The 10,730-nt window shown below is 42.1% G+C and overlaps 1 protein-coding gene across 1 annotated transcript; it reads right to left on the reverse strand.

The window, feature by feature from the left end:
* Positions 1-324: 324 nt before the first annotated feature.
* On the reverse strand, positions 325-4,213 carry LOC124688215. The gene is made up of 7 exons (XM_047221925.1): positions 4,141-4,213; positions 3,975-4,019; positions 3,767-3,884; positions 1,859-1,918; positions 1,141-1,249; positions 845-1,061; positions 325-676 (listed from the first exon to the last, which is right to left on the reverse strand). The coding sequence occupies exons 1-7, from the start codon at positions 4,183-4,185 to the stop codon at positions 503-505; spliced, it is 768 nt and encodes a 255-aa protein (XP_047077881.1). The 5' UTR covers positions 4,186-4,213; the 3' UTR covers positions 325-502.
* Positions 4,214-10,730: the final 6,517 nt, after the last annotated feature.

Genomic DNA, 10,730 nt, shown 5'->3' on the forward strand with positions numbered 1-10,730 from the left:
AGCTCAAATGCAGTTTCCTTCATCCAGTGTTCCTGAATCCAGCTCCTTTTGTTCATCCAGCTCAAATGCAGTTTCCTGCTGTTTGTTTATTGAGCGTGGATCTCTGTTTGAATGTGGCCTCATCACTGCAGTCTTGTTCAGTTATTCTGTATTTGTTCTCCTTTCCTCTCTACAGATTACAGTAGCCTAACTCTTGGATGATTTCAAGCCATTGGTTCTACAATGGACTATCCGGATTGGGCACTAAAGTGCATGGCAGTACATTCTACGGTTCACGGTACAATAGGTGGCGTGCTGAGTTAGTGCAATGAAAAGAACAAGAGAAAAGCCTACTGGCATTGTCCACCACATGAAATAAATTGCAGCATAATGGAACTCAGACTCCCATTGTTTCTTTATAGAATATATCCAGATTGTGTTTTCCGAAATTGTCAAATGGAAGTGGTAATGTTGGACCAGCAAGTATCTCTAGTCCAAGTACAGAAGTGATCCAATCGGACCTTCACAATGTTGCATGCTGATGATGATGTCGATGTCTTCTCCTCCGAGCTCGCGAGTCCCTTTTCCTGAGTATAGTAGTTGTGCGCTTAGGGGTATTATCATCCTGATTCTCCATGTTGTCTGGAAAACCGAGTATACAGGCCAATGGGTCCTCCATGAGATTCCCAAATGATGTCTACAAACATGAACATAAAATGATGTTGTGATTTTACTTCTGTTGAGTATAATGCAAAAAAGGCATAAGCTTTTGCATGCAAAAAGATGCATAGATTTCCCTCCATAAAACAAGGATGCCTCTTTGTGTTCTGAGTTCTGATAAACTTCAAGATTAGTTATAACTTACGTTTTTTACCGTTGTCTCGGCAGATATTGTTTTGGCCTTATCTGCCGAGTTGTTTGCTTCAGTCTCCTGCCTTTCCACATAGGTGCCGTCAATATACATGTTACGTGGGATCCACCTGAACTCTAGTTTATGCTGATCAGTGTAGAGCTCCTCGGCATAAAAATGCCTCCGTACTGCTTCAACCGATGATTTCTCATCACTATGCTTAGTAAGTATTCTGCAAGTGAAACAAGCAGTTAGCTAGCTAGTACACCTGACACAGCAAAAGTAAAGTATCGTGACTTCACAAACCGCACATAGTAGATAGCTCTGTTTTCAACCGTTCATCTCCCTTGTTCAATAAGTATAAAGTACATGTATGCAACGATCTATAGTACACCATCTGCCCTGCAATCAAACCAGCACCTGGAATATCGTTCATCAGATTATCATTCCGCTAGAAAAATGTTTAGTGCACGCACAAGAACAAACAAGAATCAATTCACCCAATAATTTTGAAGGTAGTAAACCAAGGTCATTCACTAGACCCATTTTTCTGTCAGGCCAGGAAAAATAGTCTAGCAGCTAGAAGGTTCAATTTAATTTAAATCTTTTGGCCGATCATCTACTGATGCCTGTGTCTAAAAAACTGCATGCTTCCTCAACTAAGCCAAGTCGTTTTTACAGTAAACAGAGGGTATATAAGGCACAAAACTGGGAGAAGCCAACACGTGCCCTTCCAACTAGAATTTTTGCAATATGAATTACGAAAGCAACCTTGAAGAAGTCCAATAACTGGTACATATTCTTATTGTGTACCCAAAATTGTTTCCAATTCCAAGCAAGTGCTAAATCAATATCAGTTATATTTTAAAATTTGAAATACAAATGGCGAACCAAGATTTACTAGCTCTGGGAATGGTCGGAAAGTTGTACCATCGACCGTATATTTTAAGAATTGGAAAATATATAGCTTGACTATGCATTTGAATGCCACTTCCAGCACAAGGGCCAGCACCAGGTTCATAGCCTTACCAGCACTCACTCCAAGCCTTAATAGTCGAGGCACAGGTTGACCTCCAACAATTTTATGTACTGCAAAACAGGAAAAATATGTAAGCATGTGTGGTACCAACAGCAAGTCCCTGACAGGAAGCTCAACAGTGATAGTATTGGCAGCTTAATTTAATCACAGAAGTTTGATTTGCACTGAAAGTAATCTGTTTCAATTTATTCGAAAGGAAATAGGTGTTACTTCTAAAGAAAAGACACTTACGTATTAATAGAATACAGATAAGATCAAACGACCCATACATGACCCAAACTACAGGCCACAATGGTTTATGTAACAGAGGCAAGGTGTTGCAGGCATACATAATAGCATAAATAGGCATATCAATATCCTTTTAAGTAATAAGAACGACAAAATACATAGCACTGTTTACTGACAACACTTGGCATGTATCATGGCACGTGCAGGGTGAGCACCCACACAGGCCTCCCAAGAAATTAGGCCTGCGATTTTTCTTGAGTACATATATTAGTTAGGCTAACTTAAATATTAGTTCAATTATTGTGCAGCAAATAACCAGAGGTTTTATGTGCCCTGAGGCTTGCTTTGGTTTTTGATCATGCGTGTTTGTACAAATTAAACTAAAATAGATAACTTGAGTGTAGAAGATGCAGCCAAGAGCAAAAGGTTCAATTCATGTCCACGTTTGTCTTGCCAAGTTCTCACTAGTAAATTGTGGTTACACGGAGCAAAAATAGCAACACGCGAACTGTAGATTTAAAAAAATGTATAAAATCAGGTAATTTTTTACTCCCCTCTGACCCATAATATAAGATGTCATTACAACCATTATACTCCTATATTGCTTGTAATAACTTCTTATATGATGGGACGGAGGGAGTATTTATTATCTTGCCCCAGAACCTATTTGAAGGCCATGGTAGGATCTTCACAAAATGTAAGCATGGTTCTGATACTTAAAAAAAGTTAGATGTATACAGATTCCTTACATGTGCCCAAGTTTAATGGGACTCTTTCAAGACCGTTATGTAGTGCTGTCAATTTGTTTTTCCATTCATATACTTTTCACTCTTGTGATATAAAGAAGCTCTAGATTTTCTGGATGAATTGCAAGCATGTGATTGGACATTTTATCTTTTGTCTACTTCCCAACACTGCACTACATGATAAGAGCTTCATGTCTTCTTGCAATTGTCTTGAGGTGGAACTTAAGAGTAGTGAATTTGCTAAAATACAACATTAAGATACATAGATTAGAAATTAAGGTGCCAAGATCAACTGATTTTTACAAGATGTAATTAGTAGAGAGCATTGTAGTGTGGTATGAACACTATGTTTTCCTAAGTAGGTAAGACTAAGGGCTTAATTTTAGATTTTGCACTGGGCCACCAATCTCTCAGGTACGCTCAAGCACTTGTTAATATCAAAAGAAGAACGGTGTGTACTGGCCAGGAAAAAGGAACAGAGAAATATCTTGCAATTTGAACAACACAGTTCATCGGAGAGCACATGGCACATCAGAGAAAACTGTCACTATCTAACAGTTGTATATCAGTTTTTACATATCCTCACCTCTATTTTTATGATGTAAAATTTAAAAATCACCGTAGGCTGTTGGGCTGCCAGAAGGTTTCCATGTGCATGCTTGATAAATACTACTATTGGCATAACACCACACCATAATATGGTTGGTGTAAGGAAACGAGAATTACTGAATTAGACATGCACAACTCTTTATGATTTCTACAGTGTTTCAGTGTTTCTCATTCAGCACAACTCTACGAAGTGGAAATAGCTTACGCCGCAGGCTATAAGCTATGACAACAGGTTAACCGACTGTTTCTCATTCAGCACGATTGCAATTTGTAAGCCAATGAACGGCCTCACAGATCGAATGGGGGGTTGTTTACCTTGAGCAGCAGCAAACGATGTAGTGAAGCCGACCAGCGAAGTGGCCACGGTGTAGCTCATGTTGGTGAAGATCGAGCAGGCCCGGAGCATCGTGTCCTGCCGTTGGGTCATGTTCCCCTGAAGCACCAGTAGCGCACCCAGATCAAGAAACCATCAACCGAAACAAGAAGAAGAGTAAGGCAGCGGCGATGCGCGCCTCTTGCGAACCTTGGCCCGCATGGAGACATTCAGCTCCCGGACCGCCTCCCCCCTCTGCAATTGCGAGAGAAACCCCCGTCATTCCCACGGGTAAACGACCGAACGGAACTAAGAAAGGGGATCGAGACCTCCGGAGAAGTAAATTAGGGCGTCTAGTGGGGATGATCCGGCGAACCTTGCCCAGTATCTGCCCGAAGACCTCCTTCAGCTTCGTCGCCATCTCCCCGCCGCGCCTCTCGCTGTAGTTACTGGAGCAAGACTGGGAGAGGAACCGAGGAAGAGGAAGAAGTCTCAGATTTAGGGCTTCAATTTTCATGGACCTTCATGTGCTATTGGGCCGGAATTATTGGATCGTACTTGTTTGACTTCGAGGTTTTCTTTTACAGTCCGCCCGCCAGTTACTGCGACAGGAATTTTTTTTTACTGCTGACAGGAACAAGAACCGCGGATCCTCTCAACGCGTGTGGTTTTTTACTCTAAAAAAAGTTATTTATGTTGCTTTTCTGTCATTTCGTGTGTTTCTACTAATTTATTTTTTTCAAAGATAGTATAGATGTAGACGCTTGCAAATACTACCTCTGTTTCAAGGAATAAGGCGCACACGTATTCCAAAACGAACTTTGATCATAAAAATTGAGTAACAAAATCTTGGCTATATTATATGTAATTAGTATCGTTAGATTCGTATTGATGATCTTGGTTACATACATAAACTCGCGTTCATGAACTCACATACATCCTACCCCTATAATCTCCTCCAAGAGACCGAGTAAGAAAAATTGATGATCTAATGGGTCTCAAAGCGGAGGAATCGGAAAGAAAGGGAGGTTGTAACGGGATATTCACTTTGGCTCATAGGAGCATTTGCTCCCACTATGTGAATCTACATTTCGAAGTGTCAAAAAATTCTAAATTAAATTTTTTCATGTACATCTACACATTTTATGTTCATGCACAAGTTTTTAAAAGAAACTAAGAAAAATTGTGGCTCCTGTAAAAAAGACAAATTTTGATGCTATAACACGACTACGTACAGGACATTTTTTTGTCTTTTTTGTACACGCCACATAAAATATTGTTTCTCCATGAAAACTTGTGCACTAACAAAGAATGTCACGATGTACACCAAAAAATTTATGTCAGAATTTTTTGACATTTTTAAAATTATTTTTTAATTATTTTGTATAATGGGAGCATTTGCTCCTATGAGCCAAAACGCCACCTCCGGTTGTAACAGTGGGTCTTTGTTTCTTTATTCACAACAATGCAGTCACGTTATAACAATTTATATGAATTATACATGCTCACATACAGTTTATTCCATGCATCTGTTAGGTTGCTTATATTTATAACAAGTTTGACTAGTCAAAAACACCTAACTCGTGAGTTAAACGAGTCGAGTTGAGTTTTATTTTGAATTTGTTATCATAATTTAGGGCTTCAATTTTCATGGACCTTCATGTGCTATTGGGCTGAAATTATTGGATCGTACTTGTTTGACTTCGAGGTTTTCTTTTACAGTCTGCCCGCCACTTAGTGCTGACTGTTTGCTACCACGTGGTCTAAAAATGTCATCTGCACCCTGATCTAGCGATCCGACACGTATTAACCGGGATGTTCGCGGAGACGCAAACGCAGCCCAAATATGCGTCTCGGTTGTGTCTCTGCGGAAGCATGCCCCTAGACGCAAACAAGTGCGCGGTAAAAAAATGACTATTTTCGTGTTCGCGGTCACGTGCGACCATTTTAGGCGTATGGAATGCGTCCCCCTGTTGGAGATGCTCTGAGAGAAAGAAATTAAAACATCTTTTTTGTGCGAAAGAAGTCCACATAACCCCCCTAGTATTGGATTTGGGACAGAGAACCGACCTAACTTTTAACTGGGGCATTTAACCCCCTATGTTTGCAAAACCGGTCGATTAACCCCCTAGCGGTGGTTTTGGATATTTGGCTTGCGGTTTTGGTGGTCTGGACCTGCCAGGACGACATGTGCGTCGGCATCATTGCCAGCTCCGACCGTAGCGCCTCGTTATCCCGCGATAGCGCCGCATGCGCCATGCCCTACATGCGCGCCGACCCGCCCTCTGACCTCGCCTCCTCGTCATCGTGGCCCGCGCCGGCGCTGCGGAGTTTCTGCTGGTCGTAGTAGAGTGCGCTGGGCACGGCCTGGAGCGGGAGGCGCTTTTTCTGGGAGGCGTGAAGGCGCGGCGTGTAGGATAGATTGAGGGTGTCCATGAGACCATGACGCTGCACACATCTCCCGTTCGATCTCGTCAAGCGATGTCCATCCACTAGTAGGAAAAGCCTCATCAGTGGCGCACGAAAACATGATTTTGTGGCGCATGGGCGGTGCGCCACAGAAACTTCGCCACAAAATAGGGTTTCTGTGGCGCACCGGACCATGCGCCACAGAATTAAGGTGTTCTGTGGCGCATATGGACCAGCTGCGCCACAGAAATCGGTGTGCCACTAAATTCTATTTTGGTGCGCCACAGAACAATGTACAGGTACACTCGATTTTGTGCTCCCTGGTGTATTATACAGGTTTTATACAGGTTTTGTACACAGTAAACAGGTATAATATAGACAGATAGACAGATATAATATGGACACATATAACATAGCAACATTATACATCATCATCACAGTACTTAGAGCCCGATCGAGATACATATATAGTGGCAAGTGTCAAATGTTTTGCATACAACTCTTAATTCATATAAATTTCGAGATACAAAGTAGTCTTCATCTGGTTCCTCCTTTGCTCCCTCCTCTCTACCCACCAGGCTCGCTTGCATCGGGGTCTTCATCCGGTTCCTACTATGATTAAAATGGAAGAAAGTGAGACCAACAAGTCCGATGCATAAGAGAAATGGAATAAATGTCTCATACATTGTTGGTCAACACACATATTAACATTCAGGGATGGCGTAAGTGAGACCAAGTCCGATGCACAAGAGATTGATATTTGTGCTATCTTACCAGGCTCACTTACGCCACCCCCAAGTGTACGGTGACCAAACATTTTAATCATCGGCATTTTGAAAATACCAAAGCAAATGGAATGACAAAATGGAATAAGTGCCTCATACATTATTGGTCAACACAAATACTATGGTCAGAAACCCTAGTTGCAGTATACATCGCAATATACTTTGCAGAAGGGCCCCCTTTCCCCGGCCGCCGTTCCGTGAACGGGTCCTTGACGACACAACAACGCCGATCTGCCTCTCCGGCGCAGAACCACGGCAGTCCCAGCCGCCTCCCTTGTGGCCGCGTCTCCTGCGCTCTTCTCCATGGCCGGACCACGATTGGACTCACCGGGGGAATAATGATAATCGCCATCACCACTATCGCCAGACTCCACTTTTCTTCCCTCGCCGTCCAGTGAACGAGTCCTTGATGCAAAGACCGTGCCGGCCTGCCCAACATTATGTCGGCCCGTGTTGCCGCGCTTCAGGCCTGATGGCGTGTAACTCACACGTTCGTTGGGAACCCCAAGAGGAAGGTATGATGCGCACATCATCAAGTTTTCCCTCAGAAAGAAACCAAGGTTTATCGAACCAGGAGGAGCCAAGAAGCACGTTGAAGGTTGATGGCGGCGGGATGTAGTGCGGCGCAACACCAGAGATTCCGGCGCCAACGTGGAACCTGCACAACACAACCAAAGTACTTTGCCCCAACGAAACAGCGAGGTTGTCAATCTCACCGGCTTGTTGTAACAAAGGATTAGATGTATAGTGTGGATGATGATTGTTTGCAGAAAACAGTAAAACAAGTATTGCAGCAGATTTGTATTTCAGATGTAAAGAATGGACCGGGGTCCACAGTTCACTAGAGGTGTCTCTCCCATAAGATAAATAGCATATTGGGTGAACAAATTACAGTCGGGCAATTGACAAATAGAGAGGGCATGACAATGCACATACATGATATGATGAATATTGTGAGATTTAATTGGGCATTACGACAAAGTACATAGACCGCTATCCAGACATGCATCTATGCCTAAAAAGTCCACCTTCGAGGTTATCATCCGAACCCCTTCCGAGTATTAAGTTGCAAAACAACAGACAATTGCATTAAGTATGGTGCGTAATGTAATCAATAACTACATCCTCGGACATAGCATCAATGTTTTATCCCTAGTGGCAACAGTACATCCATAACCTTAGAGGTTTCTGTCACTCCCCAGATTCACGGAGACATGAACCCACTATCGAGCATAAATACTCCATCTTGGAGTTAAGAGTAAAAACTTGGCCAAAGCCTCTACTAATAACGGAGAGCATGCAAGATCATAAACAACACATAGGTAATAGATTGATAATCAAAATAACATAGTATTCTCTATCCATCGGATCCCGACAAACACAACATATAGAATTACAGATAGATGATCTTGATCATGTTAGGCAGCTCACAAGATCCGACAATGAAGCACATGAGGAGAAGACAACCATCTAGCTACTCGCTATGGACCCATAGTCCAGGGGTGAACTACTCACTCATCACTCCGGAGGCGACCATGGCGGTGAAGAGTCCTCCGGGAGATGATTCCCCTCTCCGGCGGGGTGCCGGAGGCGATCTCCAGAATCCCCCGAGATGGGATTGGCGGCGGCGGCGTCTCAGTAAGGTTTTCCGTATCGTGGCTCTCGGTACTGGGGGTTTCGCGACGAAGACCTTAAGTAGGCGGAAGGGCGGAGTCAGAGGGGTCACGGGGGGCCCACACATCAGGCCGCGCGGTCCCCTCCTGGGCCGCGCCGCCCTAGTGTGGCGGCGCCCCGTGGCCCCACTTCGTCTTCTCTTCGGTCTTCTGGAAGCTTCGTGGCAAAATAGGCCCCTGGGCGTTGATTTCGTCCAATTCCGAGAATATTTCTTTACTAGGATTTCTGAAACCAAAAAAAGCAAAAAACAACAACTAGCTCTTCGGCATCTCGTTAATAGGTTAGTGCCGGAAAATGCATAAATACGACATATAATGTGTATAAAACATGTAGATATCATCAATAATGTGGCATGGAACATAAGAAATTATCGATACGTCGGAGACGTATCGGCATCCCCAAGCTTAGTTCCTGCTTGTCCCGAGCAGGTAAACGATAACAAAGATAATTTCTGGAGTGACATGCCATCATAACCTTGATCATACTATTGTAAGCATATGTAATGAATGCAGCGATCAAAACAATGGTAATGACATGAGTAAACAACTGAATCATAAAGCAAAGACTTTTCATAAATAGTACTTTCAAGACAAGCATCAATAAGTCTTGCATAAGAGTTAACTCATAAAGCAATAAATCAAAGTAAAGGTATTGAAGCAACACAAAGGAAGATTAAGTTTCAGCGGTTGCTTTCAACTTATAACATGTATATCTCATGGATAATTGTCAACATAGAGTAATATAACAAGTGCAATATGCAAATATGTAGGAATCAATGCACAGTTCACACAAGTGTTTGCTTCTTGAGGTGGAGAGAAATAGGTGAACTCACTCAACATAAAAGTAAAAGAAAGGTCCTTCAAAGAGGAAAGCATCGATTGCTATATTTGTGCTAGAGCTTTTATTTTGAAAACAAGAAACAATTTTGTCAACGGTAGTAATAAAGCATATGTATTATGTAAATTATATCTTACAAGTTGCAAGCCTCATGCATAGTATACTAATAGTGCCCGCACCTTGTCCTAATTAGCTTGGACTACCGGGATCATCGCAATACACATGTTTCAACCAAGTGTCACAAAGGGGTACCTCCATGCCGCTCGTACAAAGGTCTAAGGAGAAAGCTCGCATTTTGGATTTCTCGCTTTTGATTATTCTCAACTTAGACATCCATACCGGGACAACATGGACAACGAGATAATGGACTCCTCTTTAATGCATAAGCATGTAGCAACAATTAGTGTTCTCATATGAGATTGAGGATATATGTACAAAACTGAAACTTCCACCATGATTCATGGCTTTAGTTAGCGGCCCAATGTTCTTCTCTAACAATATGCATGCTCTAACCATTAAAGTGGTAGATCTCCCTTACTTCGAGACAAGACGGACATGCATAGCAACTCACATGATATTCAACAAAGAGTAGTTGATGGCGTCCCCGAAGCATGGTTATCGCACAACAAGCAACTTAATAAGAGATAAAGTGCATAAGTACATATTCAATACCACAATAGTTTTTAAGCTATTTGTCCCATGAGCTATATATTGTAAAGGTAGAGAATAGAAATTTTAAAAGGTAGCACTCAAGCAATTTACTTTGGAATGGCGGAGAAATACCGTGTAGTACGTAGGTATGATGGACACAAATAGCATAGTGGTTGGCTCAAGGATTTTGGATGCATGAGAAGTATTCCCTCTCGATACAAGGTTTAGGCTAGCAAGGTTATTTGAAACAAACACAAGGATGAACCGGTGCAGCAAAACTCACATAAAAGACATATTGTAAACATTATAAGAATCTACACCGTCTTCCTTGTTGTTCAAAACTCAATACTAGAAATTATCTAGACTTTAGAGAGACCAAATATGCAAACCAAATTTAGCAAGCTCTAGGTGTTTCTTCATTAATGGGTGCAAAGTATATGATGCAAGAGCTTAAACATGAGCACGACAATTGCCAAGTATCAAATTATTCAAGACATTTTAGAATTACTACATGTAGCATTTCCCGATTCCAACCATATAACAATTTAATGAAGAAGATTCAACCTTCGCCATGAATACTATGAGTAAAACCTAAGGACATATTTGTCCA

Source organism: Lolium rigidum, chromosome 2 (genome assembly GCF_022539505.1).
Source record: "Lolium rigidum isolate FL_2022 chromosome 2, APGP_CSIRO_Lrig_0.1, whole genome shotgun sequence".
Lineage (NCBI taxonomy): Eukaryota > Viridiplantae > Streptophyta > Magnoliopsida > Poales > Poaceae > Lolium > Lolium rigidum.